This window comes from Hippocampus zosterae, chromosome 7, assembly GCF_025434085.1.
Source record: "Hippocampus zosterae strain Florida chromosome 7, ASM2543408v3, whole genome shotgun sequence".
Lineage (NCBI taxonomy): Eukaryota > Metazoa > Chordata > Actinopteri > Syngnathiformes > Syngnathidae > Hippocampus > Hippocampus zosterae.
Genome location: NC_067457.1, coordinates 26,000,444 through 26,017,685, shown reverse-complemented (window position 1 = coordinate 26,017,685; position 17,242 = coordinate 26,000,444). Strand labels below are relative to the sequence as shown.

Sequence of the window (17,242 nt, the reverse complement as noted above, 5' to 3'; positions counted from 1 at the left end):
TTGGGGCAGTAGGCGCCACGCCGATGTTTGCTTTTCGGGCGAGAAGAAGTAAAAGTTGACGTCATTGTCCTGCGACTTTGAGAGGAAGGGCGAAAACATTTCGCCGAGCTGACGCCGAAGCCCCCCAAAAAACAAACAAACAAACAAAAAACATGGAAGTGTGTCAATTTTATCTTCAGGGCCGCTGTCGTTACGGTGACAAATGCTGGAACGCGCATCCAGGAGGAGGCGTTAGAGGCTATAACTCTAACCGCTCTTCGGCTCCCCAGCAGTCTCGCGGAGGAGGCGGGGGTATGTAGTTTATCGTAGTATGTACCGTGTGTGTAAAATTTCAGATAATAATTCAGTTATACGAGCCAAGCATTATAAGACACGTCGTTTAAAGACAAGGCCTATTGTATAAGTAATGTATCATTGTCCTTTGATAATTATTAAGAAGGTCATGAATCTTTCCAGCTTTTTCTGCTTTTCATAACTTTCTTAATCTTTGTTCTATTTTCAAAAGGTTGGTATGATTGGAAATCTTGCTCGACATTGAAGGAAAGTGCCAGTCTATAATGGCGATGTTAATTATTTTTAAGTAGTTAATTTTCGAGACAAATGAGAAAAGACGGGCTAGCCGATATAGCCGATTGAGATTTGTAACGCGTGCATTTGGTCGATCAGAAAATGTCTATGCTACTAACATTGCAATTCAGGTTGTGTGATCGAGTATGTCGCTCATTGAGTGACCACTGCCGACAGTCAGTCTGCAGTGGATGCGCACATATCGATGGTTTGGCGTGTGTACGTTTCAGCATATGGCTCCAAGGTCTGGGTGAATCCCTCTCTGCAAAAAGGAGGCTTCAACCAGCAACAGCCCTCGCGCGGAAGCGATCAATGGGCCGAGAGGAGTCGGGACGCGAAGAGCTCCGACTTTAGCTTCTCTTCTCAAAACAGATTCTCAGCACTCGGCAACAATAACAACTTTGAGAGGGGAGGAAGGCGAGGAGGTGGAAGAGAAGCGACGGTATCTGGCGAAGAAGATGATGAACAGAAACTGTGAGTCTGCTTTTTGTGAAGTACAGTACTTTGGAATGCATTCACACGACTTAAATGTGTCTTTTTTTTTTTAAATTTGAAACTCCACACTTGTCCTTTTCCCTATCATCCAGGGAGGTGATTCAGGGTGACATGAAGACTTGGGAGAGCTCGGGCCAGTGGGGCTTTTCATGTTATTGTACCTTCAAGACACATTTATCCGGTGTGTATCAAACACAACATCTTTGTCCTATTATTATTATTATTTATTTTTAAGAGAACAAACTTGGTGACTTTGTTTGACTTGCTCCCCTTTGTAGGTTTTACTGATCTATCTCCAGAAGAGCTTCGGCTGGAATATTACTCCAGCAAAGCATCGGGAGACCCGCAGAGTTATGTACGTGAAGTATTTTCATTTCATTTCACTGTATCTGTCCGTTGCACATATTAACATGGCGTGCTTCTTCTGCTCCATCTCGTAGTTGAATGGTGTCAATCTCTTGCTCAATCAGTGGAGAAGCAGAGTCCAGGAATTGCTGCTCATGAATGCAGCCACTCGTGCAGCGTTGGTAAACAGCACACCGCAAAACCCTTTCACATGTCCTTCTATTTAATATGCATGTATGGTTTCTTGACTTTTCTGCATCTTAAATTGACTCAAAACTCAAGTCTCGGTACCACAATAATGTTTTGAAATGCAGTTACTGAGAAGCGGATAGATAATTTTTTTTCTCTCTAGCTTGCAGAACTGAAAAATCCCTCATCTCTGGTCTCGTCTGGTGGCTTTGGCTCAACAGCTTCTGGATTTGGGTCATCTTCATTTGGTTTGGCCAGTAAAGGTAATTGCCGTGATCTTCAATCTTTGTCTTGGTCTTTCATTCACTGTCCATGTACCTTGGAGCCTTTGAAAATGGTTCAACCTGATTATTATTATTTTTTTTAATGTTAGAGAACCCACCCTTATATATGACAAGTAAACAAATATGATTGTAGCAACCCCATTGTGCCAATTTCACTTTATTTTGTTTTAAATGTAGGATTTGGAGCAGCACCAGTTCAAGCAAGCACATTCAGTTTTGCGTCTCCCGCGGGTGGATTTGGCTCTTCAGCAGCTCCAACATCCACACCAGGTTTTGGCAGTGCCATCTCAGTCCCGACTGGGTTCGGTGCCACCTCCTCTTCATCCGGTTTTGGTTCCGGCGCTCCTTCGGCCGCATCGTTCTCCTTCGCGTCTCCGTCCGGCAACCAGCCGGCGGCTTCTTCGTCTTCGGGCTTTGGCTCGGCCGCCTGCTTCAGCTTCTCCTCCGCTGCCAACAACAATCAAGCGACATTTGGAAGCGGTTTTGGATCCGAGGCACCCGCGGGAAGTTTGTTCGGACAGTCGAGTTCTTCCGCCGGCTCCGCCGGCGGCGCCTCGGACACGTTGTACTCCGCCGAGAGCGATCTGAGCCCTGAAGAGCTGCGTCAATTCAAAGCGCAGAAGTTCACTTTGGGACAGATTCCTTTGAAGCCTCCTCCTGCTCAAATGCTGCGGCTTTGATGCTCAGAGTATTTTATGATCACGCCCGTGTGGCTCAGGTGACCGAGTTGTGTTTGAAATGAACGAAGGAATAACAAGATTTGTCCTTTTCCCCCGCGTGTTGAAAAGGACCCATTTTAGCTACTCCCATTTGTGCTCTTTCTGAAATGACTCCAGATGCCCCAAGAGGCTTCCTTTTGACTTGTTATGTTCGAGATCTCCAAATCGACCCGCGTGCCCTTTCCAAGTGTGTACGCGGTCCATCTCCATTGCTTTGTTGACGGATGACAACGACGGGTGCGTCGACCGCCGCTCGAATGGCCTCTCGCTTGGGAATGCCAATGAGCTGATTGGGATTCATCGGCACATCGGGCGTTCACGGTTTGGTGCTGCCGCGGACGACAAAAGGCCTCTGCGAGTGGAACATTTAATTGTATCGTGCCACTGTGGTTTCCCTGTTGGGAGTAGAATATTGATCCCCAGCTTTTCAGATTTATGTTTGTCATAGGGGCTCCCTGCGCCGGTTATCTTGTTAAATACATATTTCACTTGCGTATGCTGGACTGGCTTACAGAGCGACACACCGACAGTAAGAAGCCACGACAGAAGATGGAGGCTGTCATGTCAGAGAGATGTTTATGTGACGCTCATGACCAAAGGCATGTGCAGTATGTGCAACTGCAACGGGCCCCAGAACTGAAAAAACAAACAAAAAAAATAGGTCGTGAATTTTTATTTTCTGGTTCGTAACGCCGTTATTTAACAATGTTGGAAAAATGGAATTGATGCCCCTTAGTGGAGTCACACTACACAGAAGAAATGCAGAGTGGAGAGTAGATATACGTCGCGGTTACGTTTATGTCAAGAAAGGCCAGAAGCCGAGACTTTGGAAGCATTTTAGCAATGCCATTCTTGATGTAAATTAAATTCCCTTGACTTTAAAAACACAAAAGCTTTTCTTGTGTACAATTTTATGCATGGGCTAATTCTACCGGGTTGATGGTTTAGCACGGTTTGAAAGAGCTATGGTGTCAAATACTGCTCAAAGTAGCTAACCAGAAATGAGCTCTTCTTTTGCAGCGGGTCCTGTAAGCAGGGGACACTGTAACCGGCCCCGCCTTAGTGCCCCAAGGTAGCTGGGATAGGCTGCGGCACGCCCGCGACCCTCGAGAAGATTCACAGATGAGAACATTGACGGATGTAAGGGCCGTACCAGTGTTTTTTTTTTTTTTTAATGAAATGAAATCCTTTTTGTATTTAAAAAAACAGTTGTCAAATCCGACATTTTTTTTGTATCAAATGAAAACTCATTAACCCAATCTTTTCTGGACGTGTTTTGTCTTCCTGTGCATTAGGCGTATGTCAAGTTGAAGTTGCACATGTCAGGCCACACGATGTCGCTGTTTTCCCACGGCGGCTTGCGTCCCGCTTCTCCCCCGCCCCCTCAGCAGCGCCCCTTCGGTTCGGCTCGGCTCGGCTCAACCCCACCTTTTGGATTGCAGCCGCGCAGCAAGCACAGTGCGGAGCGGAGACGCCGCGCAGAGCTCTTTTCGCTTTTGACCGCCCAAGCGCCAAAATAGCAGCCGAACGATGACACTGATCCACGCGGGCTCCAAGTACAACATCATCTGACAACCTGCGCCCCGCACAAGCTCCTCTTCTCCTCGGCTCCTTGCGGTAAGTGCTCCCGTTCGTCACCGCGGTTGTGCACGAGGCGATCTGCTGTCACTGGGATGCGACGCACGTGATCATCCGAGCATCTTGAAATGACGGCTCAGAATGGAGACTCGTGCGAGTGCTCGAAGGAGTGTAAAAATGGAATGGCTTGCGTTTTCAATGACTTGCACACCCTCACATTCGGTCGGATCAAAATTGACAGCAAAAAAGATGCCATTCTTTCTTCGTGAAATTAGCATGGCGTTTCTTCAAGTCGGCCCGAAATTGCAAAAGTAAAATTGGAAGAAAAAAATGTCTTTGATTCAACAGTCCAACAACGTGTCTGCTAAAATGGCGTTTTGGTTCATTTTTTTGATTGCGTGTTAAATCAAGAAGAATGGTGGGAAGTCTTGAACATTTGGAATTGGATATGCCACCAGCGTGTTTGTTTGTTTGTTTGCGATTGTGTTTTTGAGGGCGCTCCAAACGGTCCGGCAAACTGTGTGTGTGGCCGCCACTTTTTCACAGGAACATCCCCAAGAGTGTCAAACTCCTTTTTCGATCAGGGCCCACATTCACCCCAATTTGATCTCAAGTGAGCTAGAACGACAATTGCAACTGCATCCCCATTGTTTGGGTGCAAACAATTCAAAGTCTCCTACTATACATTTTGAGAATATCCGCAGTTATTGATTATTGTATTGTCACAGTTGTCGTTGCAAACCGCACGGGCTCCTATCGATGAAATGTCCTAACACTAACGAGTGCAATTTCAAAAATAAGAAGAATCCATTTGATCCATTTGCAAATGCAACTTTTAGATTGTCCCCTTTTTGTGAAACCATGTATTATCAACTTATTTTAAATATTCATACAGTCCCACATCCATCTGAAAATCTTGACAAGATCAAATTACTCATCACGGCATACAAATTAAAAAAAATTGATTGACAACATAGTTCAATCTAAATAAACCGCAAGTGCTATTCTGGTGCATTTTTCTGCCTTTCTGCACAAAATGAGTTACCAAGTACTGTATTGCGGAGTCAAAGGCTGTCTGCCTTATTTCTTAATGATGTGTTTTGTATAATAAGTCTGTGTGTGTGTGTGTGTGGATATGAGTGAGGGTGTCAAGCAAAAGGAGGGCAGAGCACATAAGCATATTATTCTACATAAGCACATTAGCAGCATGCACTCTTCAGATGGCTCGTCCTCTCCGCCAAGCAGGAGACGGGCTGGGCCAAGCTCATGCTGAGGTGTGATATTATATCACATGACACACACGAATAAAGCACACAGGAGCGCATCACTCCTCGACCTCCCATCTGTGGGTGGTGAGTGAGTGAGTGAGGTCAACATTTGTGTTGAATTAATATTTAAAAAAAAAAGAAGGAAAAAAACAAAGGGAAGCCTTTCTGATATTTGTGACACTTGCCGCTGTCAGGCCTGGGGAATAGCGTGACTCATTAAACTGGCTGAGAGGAAAGCAGGCACTTTTTTGGCTCTCGTTTTGAAGGAAAAAAAAAGGAGAAAGAGGATCATTATCCATGTACTTAAGTTTTGAAATCCAATGGCTGACTCCAACTCGATCCTCTTTGTAATCTACTGAGGCTGTCAAACCGGGAAGAGATCCAAGCTTCTGCCTGTCTTGTATAAAAAAAAAAAAAGAGAATGGAGAGAATGTGGTCTTACACGCCGTTTGTCAATTTAGATGTGAGAATAGCAAGTAGTGGGAATTATGGAAGTACAAATACTTTGTAACCGTATTTAAAGATCCTAAAAGAGAAGAATACAAAGGTGAAAGTATTTAGTGGAGTGCACTGCAGTCTCCACGGTGAAACGTTTGGAATGGAGCCTCCTTGATGATAATCATCAAATCTCTTTGCTCCGTTTATCATTTTCAATGCTCATTTGCTGGGCCCCATTTTATACACTAATCCCTGCTCAGCTGAGCAAGCGATACGGCGTACTCTTCCCCACAATGAATCCATCAGACGTTTAAAAAAAAAAGAGAGAAAAAAGTCTGCTCTTGATCTTTCTCTGCCTGACATGCACCCACTCACGGCCTCCAACGAGGCACTCTAAAGTAGCCCTGCCAGCAGACATTCTGAAGGGAGGAAGCGTTTTCGGAGTTCGGGCATAGCCGGCTAGCGTGCTAACCTCATGTCCCAATTGTTCAGTCTAAGCGCTGATCCAAATGAATCCGATACGTTCCTCCCCCTCGTTCTTCTCTTTGACACCGTCACAAAACGGAAGGACGTCAAAAAGACTCGGTCGGCAGAAGCGGCTGGGCCGGGGCCTGGAAAGCCAGAAGTAAAACAAGTAGAATGGAGGGAAACGGGCTTAAGAAGGATGTGATGGATGAGGCCCGGCGCTTTCCTGACTCGCGGCCGCGTTCCCCGCTGACTAATGCGGTCAGTGACACGTCTCGTCTCCTTCTCCCTACCTGCCATGTTCCAAGTCGGCCCGGGGGCATTGTGGCACACCCCGCTCTCGTCCATAATCCTATTTTAGAACAATCGTGACTTATTCATGACCTTACGTATGAAGAAAAAAAATATAAAATAGGAAAAACACTGGCACCCAAATGCTTTCAATGTTGAGAGGAGCACTTTTTTCTCGCCTTTTGCAAACCTCTCAAGCGCGCAGCACGTCACTCCAATCATCATCTCCGTTTGAATTCCCAAAGACGTATTAAGGGCAAATTCACTCGACGGTATATGGATTATTTAAGACATATCAATAATCTGCGCATCGGTCCGTACAACCGTTGGGCGTAAAAGAGTGATTTGCCGCGCGTCTATATGAGCGAGCGACGCCGGGAGATTCGGTGAAAAGGTTCAGCAGAAGTGCAACAGTGGCGCAAGGAGGTTTGCTGAAGATGTTACAAGAGTCGGGGGGGGGGGGGAATTTTTGAAAAGGTCATTCTCATGCAAGGTACTGTAGTATGAAAATGTGATTCAACACCCCCCCACCCCCAAAGCGTGTGAAGAAACAAACAATGTGGGAGAGACGACACAAATTCCTGCGCGGGATGCGACGATAGAACTCGGGTGTGGTCGTGGGTTCGTTTCTGAAGTTGATACGAGTAGACGGCGCGCGCGGCCTCCGCCGTGGGCGCCGCTCGGAGCCCAAATAGGATTCCAGGGAAACGCGGCAGACAAACGGCGGCTGAGCGGGTTGCCCGCCAACAGCAGGCCATCCTTGACATTTGTGTTTGTGTTAGCCGCAGAGAGATCTTGCCACCCACCCAGCCAGCCACCTCTGTCTTAAGGAGCAAGTCGCATCTGCTTCCTCAGTGTTTGCAGCCTCATTATCATACCAATGAATCCTGACCCACTTCCGATATTTGGCAAAGAAAAATTCGCATAAACAATCAAGCGTGCCATGAGTAAAATCACTTCACGTTGGCTCACTTCGGAGCATGAAGACATGAATTCCAGACAGAAACTTTGCCAGGTTTACATGACGTTGTCCTTTCGTATTGAACTTGCAGCAGAGAGAAAAATCCCCCCCCGCGCCCCCGCCCGGCGAGACCATGATGCTGAGCGGCTCGGCAGAGGCGCCCGGCCCGGGCGCCCTGAGCGGCCTCGGCGGGCTGAGCGAAGCGGCTCGCAACGTGGTGCGCTCCTCCAGCATCTCGGGGGCCATGTACAACCTGGAGAAGAGTCCCGGGGGCGGGGCGCCCGAGTCGGCGTCGCTGGCCGGCAACAAGAAGCGGCGCTCCAGTCTGGGCGCCAAGATGGTGGCTATTGTGGGCTTGTCGCAGTGGAGCAAGAGCACGCAGCAGCTCAACCAGCACGGTCAGTTCTTTTTGTCAATCCGAGCGAGTGTGACGTTTTGCAGCCCCTTCTTAGCCATGTTCAGAAGGATTTCATTCCAATGCCAATGCGCTTGAGTGCGCAGAAAACCTTTTTCGCTTGCTTGAAAAAGCTTACCATTGCGTAATGAATATCCCCAAATCTTGCATTCCCTTTGAATCTAAAGCGTTTTGGAGATGGCCTAAAAAGCGGCGGGATTTCATATGCGTGCATGATGTCCAAAAAGAGTAAACGATCGCCCTTTTTTTTTTTGTAGGCGCCGTCTCTTTGTCTAATTGGATTGGATAAACTTTATTGTCAAATGTACTGTACGTGTAACATTCGGCGCGGATGAAATCTTCTGATTTCTTTCTTTTAAAAACGATGGCTTCTTTCTCGTAAAAACATTCAAAAAAAATTGTCCGGTCCATTTCTCCCAAATGCACATCAGCTGAACGCGCATCTTTCATCAAGGAGAACAAAAAAAAAAGGTCCCAGCTCCTCAATTGTAATTACACCCTCTCGCCACCGTGAGCGTCAACAGAACCGAGTCGATGAGGCGTGCGCGGATGTGGTGCCAGCGCTAACGGAGTCGCCATATGTCCCACGGGCGGCTGTCGTTCACGTGGAAAACGCGCATTCATCCCAATCCACGCGGAGTCATTTCTTAGGATCATTCTTTTCGTTGGGGGGGGGCGCCGTCTTCGTCTGGCATCTTGGTTTCAAGGAACTATGTTGAAGAGAGGGGAGGAGCTTCTGTTCCTCACCCCCTTTGCCTCATTATCTATTTTGCATATTTTCCCCGATGCCCGTCGGTCCCGCAACGTCTGCGCCTTGGCGTCGACAAAGCAAACGGAGAGCAAAGAAAGGCACGAGGAGGCTCATAATGGCCGCGGATGTGAAGAAGAGGAAGGCGGGTGTCTAAATTTAGATGTCCTCAGCCGCCAGGAGAACATATCTGGCCTGGAACTAAATGACAGGATCGTGCGCCCCGCGCATCCGGCCAGCTTCATCCGCACGATGGCTCTCGTTGTGACGGCGGCGTTACCGCGGCGTCACCTGCGTGACCGGTTCACGTGGGCAAAATCGCCAAAAGTGAGGCGGAGTAGACGCATCCTGACAAATGGCCGCCAGTGGCAATTTTTCATATCTGCCGCATGACTATTATCGGCTTCCAGCCTGGTCAGTTACGGCAAATGACACGCATTTGTTTCTCATAAATGCTCTTGATGCAATCCTTAAAAAAAAAAAAGAAAAAGCAGCCACAATAATAAACAAACGGTGAGCAAAGGCATTGATGTCGCGATTGCCAGTGAATGCCGAACTGGAATGCTGCGGAATGAATTGGAGCCTCTGCCGCTGACGCGGCTCCAAAGTGTGAGCGGCGCCGCGCCGCGCATGAATTTGTCGGATGAACGCGTCTGCGTTACGTAACACAAATCCCGTGCGTGAAATGCAAACCCGCCTCGGCCGCGTTTCTTTCATGTGTGGATGGATTCCGAATTCAAGGATTTGTGGCCGCCCTTTTTTTTGTTGTCGCTGTTCTCTCTTTGCGCTCTATTTATTGCCTGCTATTATTAGTAGCGCAGAAAAAGTATTTCCGTGGTTTTTCACCGGGTGACTCACTCCTCCGCTGGGCTCAGTCACTCTTATCTCCTGTGCAGGTTTATCTGTGGCTTCAAAGTCTCAGCCCGCACGGAGGAATCTTTTGAGATTCAGCGCCGATCCGATCGCTTTGAATGCTTGATGGAACCACAAGTAGATTTCTGCTCTTCATACTGAGTGAAAAAGATGACACCGGGCCAATTCAAAACAAGCGCATAACTTTGCTAGCTTAAATGCTAAAACATCGAATAAGAAAAAAAAGGGGGTGTCTTGTGCCGCAACAATTTGACCGCAAAAGCAACCGGCCGAGATAACAAGGTGTGCATATTCTTTATCCTCTGCGAAAACTCACCGGAGCTTACTGGCTCATTTCGAAGAGTTGAGAAACTCTCCTCTGTTTGCGTTTGCAAAGACGCTCGGGTCTCCACGAGATAGCTTGGCAGACTTTATGCTTGTAAGGCTGTCGACATCTTTCTGTGGTGCCACAGCATTTGTCACCTTCTCTGTGTCGGCCAAGTCAGGCGCACCAGAAGCAGCAACTCTTTCATTCTCATCTATTTTAGGAGTTGGTGTGATATGAGTTGATGATGTAGAGTTTTGTAAAGTGCTATTCTATGTTTAAAAAAAAAAAGTTGTAAGTTGTAGCAGACAAGGCCGTTCCCCAAATAGTTTTTCAATCACGTTTCCCGATCCCTGATCTCGTACAAGCCAATTAAAACCGACAGGGACTAATTTTGGAAACCAAATGAGAATCAATGAAATCCCCAATGAGCATTGCCCACTCGTCAAAAAGTCGACCGTATTAGATTTTGGCCTCCACTTGCACTCGGGCTGTTTTCATTTGGAGTGCGTGTGTGCCGGGGGGGCGGGGTGAGAGGTTGGGTTGTCCCACACTGGCCTACTTTTGGCTCCTTATGAGTCAGCAGCCTTTTGGCAACATCACTTCAAACCTCACAATGATCACCAATTTATTTTTTTTTGGGGGGGGGGGGGAATCTCTCCCGAAAGAAAACCGCCGTGACGCAGATGACTCACGCTCTTGATATTTTACTGGAAATATTTCACAACAAGGTCGTTGTTGGGTCACAAAATGTCTGTGGGTGAAAGCGATTTGAACTGGAAGCTTTCTTTGAGAGTTGCCTTGAAAAGAAGGTTGCCGCGCCACCTCCGAGTCACCAGCGCTCTGGCGAAATGCCCACTGAGACCTTTCTCCTCACTCTTAAAAGCTTTGCTCCCCAGCGCTACCATCGCTTCCAATATGGATGCCTACCGCTTGGAAAAGCCCAGCGCAACGTCACAAACGTAATCACAGCTCGGTCAGAGAGCGAGAGGCTGGCATGCAAATTTCAAATAAACGCCATCAACACGCCGGGAAATTACTCCGGAGGACGCTAATTATGTTTGTGCGCGCGGGGTCTTATGAGTATATGGTGTGGGGGATGTCAGCCTTTTGTGCATTGGACCAACACACACACACACACACCCCCAAACAAAGACACTTCTCCTCTCAGCCAATATAAACACCCAGGCGGGTTTATTTCCAAACGCGTTTCATGCAGAAGGCCGCTGCGCCACAGGAGACTCTCCACAGGTTCCCCTCTCAAAGCCCCAATGACATTTTGCTCTTAAGCCCGCATGCAGCAAATCTGCAACGTGGGGAAATAGTCACGCTCATCTTTTTATTCCCATTTTTTTTGCGGCCCCCCGCGAGAGCATTTGAAGGGCCAAAAAGAGTCCAAATGAAATGGAGTATCCATCTCCTATCAGTTTTCAAGTTGAATGAATGCGACGATTGCAGTGGTTAGATCCACTCCTTATTCCGGGGGGGGGGGGGGGGGGGGGGGTGGGGGGGGGATGGCTCGACAATTAGATTGGCCTTTTTTCCTCACCGTGATGAAGCGACATTAGACAGAAGCCGGCGCGTGGTATTAACTCACCGCCAGACATCCTGCGGTACACAAAGGTTTCGGATTAGTGCAAATCATTTCCCGTGAAAAAGGACGCTTGGCAAAAGGCCAATGGCTTCTTGTCCCCTTGGGACACCTTCACGCGGGCAAAAAACAAAATCAAACTGCTACTAGTACTGCCTCACCTCCTTTGCTGACGGGACCAGTCGGAAATTGCAACCATTTAAGGGCATGAAAGATGAAGCAAACAAGTACAGGGGCTAATATGGACTGAAATACTGACAAGAAAATGAGCCTCACTTCCATCGAGTCACGTCAAACGTCTCCGCACACCAAACTGTTTTCCTCGGTAGCCGTTTGATACCGAGCGAATACCGGGCCAGCATCACCCATATAGAACCCAGATTCGTTCATCATGAACTAGCTCAATTGAACACGTGTTGACCTTTTCACCTTACGCTTTTCATGATTAAAGAGTCAAATGTCAGTAAAAGTGGCAGAACATACTGTACTTTCTTGTGTAATCAACATTTTTGTTTGCTTGCTATTATGTGAATCTGGCACATCAGGCTGATCGTAGTTTTCCATCTTTCATTGTAGTATCTTTTTTGTTGTTGTGGTGACCGTTGCTTTAAAAAAAATTCAATTAGCTTTGAATTGTTGGGTTTTATTCGTTTTAATTAAAAGAAAAATATATATATATATAGAGAGAGAGATTTTAAAGGCTTCGCTTTAGTTGTCAAATACTTCATTTTCCTTTAGCTTCTATTAGTTTCAGCATTAGTTTTAGTTTTTTAATATATGGTATATTTGTCATGCACAAATTTTGTGTAACAAGTCCGGATAAATCCATTCAAAATGATCCGAATGCCTAAGTAGGATATTGCTGACTTTCATCAAAAAAAATTGTCAAAAATATTGTCAAAGTAAGAAGTCGTTTTGAAACGTAGGGCGTGACCGGAAGAATTCTTGGCTTGAATGCAGTCATAAGAAGAAATCAATGAGCAGAGCCAATTTTTATCCCTCTTATATAAGTGACAGCGCTTCAACTGCAAAGAATCTCTATTTTTACCCTCTACCTTTTTGAAGCTTTCCTTTTTTTTTTGGGTGCTCCAAATTTAGCAGAGAAGCCCAGCAGCGAAGACGCCACAACAACATCTTTCATGGCAGACAGCCGCGCTTGGTTACTGTTGCTACGCGCGGCGGCCCGCCGCCGTCAGCGGCGCGTCCAATAGGCACGTCGGTCGGCGCAGGGAGGCTAAAAAGGGGGCCTTCTATATTGCGCCTCGTAATGAGAAAGGCTTCATCGGCGCTCTCTCCAAATGTCAAAGCGGCTTTAATGACACGCATGCAAATAACGTGCGCCCAGTCGCTACTTTTGTCGACGCGCCGTCCTCTGCAATTGAATCGATTCATTCGCCTCCACCGCGCCGCTTGAACTTTACTATCTAATATCTGGATTGCTCTCACGTCGTACCATTTATGTGCACAAAGTCGTCTTTGAATCGGATGCCGATGCGCTTTCTGCATTCTCGCTCGTCCGCCGGGGCTGAGTTATTCCTCCTATCGGTTCGCAATGAAACGGCCTCTCTTCGACTCGCTTATGTAATGTTTTGGAGTCGTTGGATTTATGTTGTGCTCGCACTCATTACGGCGCGCCCGGCCGGGTTTCTTTTGGCCTCGGAAACAAACAAACCCCCCCAAAAAAGTGAGCTCGACTGCGGAAGGGGAAAGGAAAACAATGCCGCCATGTTTCTTTTGCAATGTTTGTCCAGCCGATCTCCTGCTTAACTAGTATCCTCTCTGTCTTCACCAGGGGGACAATTCAGTAGTCGTAGTTTACCGGTTGAATGGCGTACGGGTAGGCCACAAGTGGTGCCGCTAGGGAAAAGAAATGCTGAGGCAAAACCGCCAGAGGGCCTTTTGGTTGGTCCGGGCTGCGTACCTTGTTCTGTGCCGTGGCGCTCCGAGCGCAGCGCACTTGCTTTCCTAGTCCGCTATCATTGCGACAAAGAGGCAAAAAGCGGCAGCGACGGACAGAGCGGCGAGGCATCGCGTGTTGCCCTACAAAGTTCAATACAAGCCAATTGGACTGAATGCACGGATAGGAAGTAGCCTCCAAGTGACTTTCCAAATGGGAACGAGCCCAAGCATTTTAGTACGGGCGGATCCAAAGAGAAGAAGAAGATTCTAAAGCCACGCCGACGGCCGGGAAAAGGCGCTCGCAGAGGGGGAAAGGCTGCCCGCGGCTCTTGGTGCAATGCAGACGGAGTTGCCATGGCAATGGAAAAGGGGGGGGGGAGGAGGGGATTAAAGAGGACGGAAGCGATCGCTGCTCCTTAACGGGAGTGGGGGGGGCTGTCACATGAGTAAAGTTGGAGGAGTCGCTGCTTGATGTATCAAAACGAAAACATCGATCACCATAGAAAAGTCCACGAAGCGGACGATTTCAGCCAAGGCTTGAGGCTCCTTGGCGTCAGCCGTCTCAGGTGGCAGCGCCCGCTTCCCCGTTTGCCGGCGGACGCTCGGCTTGGCCGTGGGCTTCCTCGCCGCCCTGGCGCAAAAGTCTCCCCAAAATGCCGTCGGCCTCGTGGCGCGGCTTTGTTTGCCCTCGGCGACTGTCGCGGGGTTGTCATGGCGATAGGGGCCGGCGCGGCGCGGCGAGGGGACTTTAATAAGCTTGGAGTTGCTCAGGGCTAATGAAGTGCGATGTCTGGAGCGCAGAGTGTTTTTTTAACTAGCGACCGGGGACCAGCCTCTTGTTAAAAGTCTCTCGATAGCCAGGCTCTCTATCCAAAGCCGTTTTCAGTCGCAGCTTTAGCTCCGAGCGCGAGTCAAGTGACGAGGGTGCGCTCGTTCATCCGGTACGGCACACTTTGATGCACTTCAGCTGTATTTAACAGTCAAGTCGAAGACATTTGTTCTACAACGGTTTGTCCCTCACCAGTAACAACCCTCCCCGACCCCCACCCTAGTTGAATGTACTATTCCAAAGTGTCCTACTCGTAAGGACACTGCGGTAAAGAAAAACCCACAAGGGGGGTTTGTGAAAGAAAGTGACCTTTAACCTTTGACCCCCCCATTGCCAACCAGACGGCGGAACCAAGAAGCTTCGCAGCACCATCCGACGGAGCACGGAGACCGGCATCGCCGTGGAGATGAGGAACCGGGTGACGCGGCAGGGAAGCAAGGACTCCACCGACGGCAGCACCAACTCAAACAGCTCCGACGGAACGTGAGCGTCCGCTTCGTGCGCTCGGCGGGCCTTCCCGGCGTTCTGACCGATTTTCTCTCCAGGTTCGTCTTCCCGACCACGCGCCTGGGGCCCGAGAGCCAGTTCAGCGACTTCCTGGACGGCTTAGGCCCCGCTCAGATCGTGGGGCGGCAAACATTAGCCACGCCTCCCATGGGTAAGCTGTTCTGTGGCTCCCTCCGGTGGTGACGAAGGTCAAAATTGGCCTTTAACGGCGCCCAGTCGGGCGAGACAAAAAATCTCGTCTCATTCCGCAGGGGACGTCCATGTGGGGGTGGTGGACAGAGGAGGTCAGCTGGAGGTGGAGGTCAACCAGGCCAGAGGCTTGATCCCCAAACCAGGCTCCAAGAATATCCCAGGTTCACCGTGCGCCCCGACGCTTTGGAGGAGAGTGGCGGTGTTTGATTCCCCCCCCCCCCCCCCCCCCTTTTTTTTGGTTTAGCAACCTACGTGAAGGTGTACGTCCTCGAGAACGGGGTGTGCTTGGCCAAGAAGAAAACCAAAGTGGTGAAGAAGAATCTGGACCCCAGCTACCAGCAGCCGCTGCTGTTTGATGAGAGTCCTCAGGGAAAAGTCCTCCAGGTATGGATGGGGGCCCTTCTTTCCAGTGCTGATAGCATCTTCGCAACATGGCGCGCGCTCCCGGCGGAAAGTCGACGTACGTATACAACGACCGCTTCCGCTTTGCCTTTGTGAAGACTACTTGGCGTACAAACGCTAACAAACGACGCAAAAGGCTTAGCATTTGCAAGAGGGTTAGCATTTGCGCGCTCGCCTTCTAGCTAACACAAATGGTGGTAGAAGATAACGTTGCCTTTAGCGCTGAACGCTCCCTTTTCCGCCGCGCAGGTCATTGTGTGGGGGGATTACGGGCGGATGGACCACAAGTGCTTCATGGGAATGGCCCAGATCCTGCTGGAGGATTTGGACCTGTCGGCGAGCGTCGGCGGCTGGTACAAGCTCTTCCCTACCTCCTCCGTGGCGGAGCCCAGCATCGGACCCCTGGCGCGACGCCTCTCGCAGTCCTCCCTGGAGAGCGCCGCCAGCCCCTCGTGCACCTAACAAGGCTGAGTGGCGCAAACCCTCGGACTGTACATACCACTCCAGACTGTAAAACCCCCGTAGCCCCTCCGTACGCGCGTCCTTTCTCACCCGGTCGCAGGGGCGGTGGAGACCCTGGTAAATATGACCCGAAGACGTAGCATTTTTCCTCCTCCGTGTTGCAACATTCCCAACCGTGAGGCGTCGGGTTCACACAGTGCCATACGTAAGCTGCATTCGCAGGTTCCGCCGGAGGGCCGTGCGGATGACGCGTTCCAAACTCTCTATGCCAAACTTTAAAAACGACAACGTCAACAACTATTTTTTTTTTCAAACCAAAGCAATTGTTTCTGGTAGTAGTCGTCAAACGATGTAACGTGTGGATATGTAGCAGAGCCAATGCTATTGTGTGGGCCAGGTGCAGATCTTGGAGCTATTTTCAGGTAGCCACACTCCACTTGCACAGGCCAGGGCCCAGTTGATAGCTAGATATGCATCCAGACATAAAGAGTTCCGCGTTTAGTTGTTGTGTTCACGTGCGTACGTATCGGCCACAGTCTGCATGCTCGCTCGCTTGCAATCTTTTTGCAAAAAAAACAAAAACTTTTGAATGTGCTCCCAAACTTGACATTTAACGTTTGGTCGCGGAAAGTGGAGTGACACAAGCGGTTCTCAACCTTTGTGGAGACTTCTCCCACTCGACACTGAGCATTGTGGGCAAATAGGAAGCGCTTTGGTCGCGGGTTTTTGGGCTTCCCTTTTTTCTTTTTTTTTTCCTGCGTACCAGCCGCTGGAGTTTTGTGAGGTTTGATTCGATGGATTTGATGGAGGTTCAATTTTCCGTCCGTGTTGCACTGCGGTTCTTTCAAAGATGGCACTTTATTGTGAAAGAAGGAACGCCGTTTCCTCGTCTAATGTTGTGATTCCTTTCAATGCCAGCGTGGAAATGGAACGGATTGATTTCTTGGCTTTGGTGATTATTATTATATATATATATATATATATATATATATATATATATATATATATATATTTTTTTACTCGTAGCACTTTGTCTTCGAGCTGACACTTGCATCTGAGTTATGGGAAATGAATTCAGCGGATCAAGTTGTAGCAGAAAGTTGGATGCAGTTCTGAAATAAGCTCAAGCGAGTCATTGGCATTTCCTGTTCTTGATCTGAATCGATTGATAAGACGGAACGTTTTGATTCAATTTCTGAGTGTCGGAGACCAGCGCTCAACTTTACGTCCAGTTGCTAGATGAAAGCGACGTGTGTTTGCATATTTTTACCAAGGTACATTCCGTGTATCAGCACTGCGTTTATATATTTGTCCTCACGGCGCAAAAGCAACAAAATCGCACGGTTCCGCTTTGGGTTTGACGAATACGTGTGCTGCAATTTTTTTTTTTTCGGTTTTGTAGGCTGTTCGAGACATATTC

General features: G+C 48.5%; 2 protein-coding genes across 2 annotated transcripts; both read left to right on the top strand.

Moving 5' to 3' along the window:
- The first annotated feature begins 2 nt into the window (after positions 1-2).
- Positions 3-3,792, top strand: nup42 (nucleoporin 42). Its single transcript, XM_052070184.1, has 7 exons — positions 3-291; positions 798-1,041; positions 1,155-1,243; positions 1,341-1,417; positions 1,503-1,589; positions 1,760-1,859; positions 2,058-3,792. The coding sequence occupies exons 1-7, from the start codon at positions 153-155 to the stop codon at positions 2,558-2,560; spliced, it is 1,239 nt and encodes a 412-aa protein (XP_051926144.1). The 5' UTR covers positions 3-152; the 3' UTR covers positions 2,561-3,792.
- Positions 3,793-3,987: 195 nt separating this feature from the next.
- Positions 3,988-16,404, top strand: rims3 (regulating synaptic membrane exocytosis 3). The gene is made up of 7 exons (XM_052070208.1): positions 3,988-4,216; positions 7,692-7,998; positions 14,601-14,742; positions 14,805-14,917; positions 15,018-15,119; positions 15,203-15,342; positions 15,610-16,404. The coding sequence occupies exons 2-7, from the start codon at positions 7,734-7,736 to the stop codon at positions 15,820-15,822; spliced, it is 975 nt and encodes a 324-aa protein (XP_051926168.1). The 5' UTR covers positions 3,988-4,216; positions 7,692-7,733; the 3' UTR covers positions 15,823-16,404.
- Positions 16,405-17,242: the final 838 nt, after the last annotated feature.

What these genes read in the sequence shown, in the direction of transcription:
- nup42 (XM_052070184.1), top strand. Translation starts at nt 153, where the DNA reads ATGGAAGTGTGTCAATTTTATCTTCAGGGCCGCTGTCGTTACGGTGAC. An exon ending in GTCTCGCGGAGGAGGCGGGG is followed by an intron (nt 292 to 797) that starts GTATGTAGTTTA and finishes TGTACGTTTCAG; the next exon opens with CATATGGCTCCAAGGTCTGG. An exon ending in GAAGATGATGAACAGAAACT is followed by an intron (nt 1,042 to 1,154) that starts GTGAGTCTGCTT and finishes CCTATCATCCAG; the next exon opens with GGAGGTGATTCAGGGTGACA.
- rims3 (XM_052070208.1), top strand. Translation starts at nt 7,734, where the DNA reads ATGATGCTGAGCGGCTCGGCAGAGGCGCCCGGCCCGGGCGCCCTGAGC. An exon ending in TCAAACAGCTCCGACGGAAC is followed by an intron (nt 14,743 to 14,804) that starts GTGAGCGTCCGC and finishes TTTTCTCTCCAG; the next exon opens with GTTCGTCTTCCCGACCACGC. An exon ending in AGGCTCCAAGAATATCCCAG is followed by an intron (nt 15,120 to 15,202) that starts GTTCACCGTGCG and finishes TTTTTGGTTTAG; the next exon opens with CAACCTACGTGAAGGTGTAC.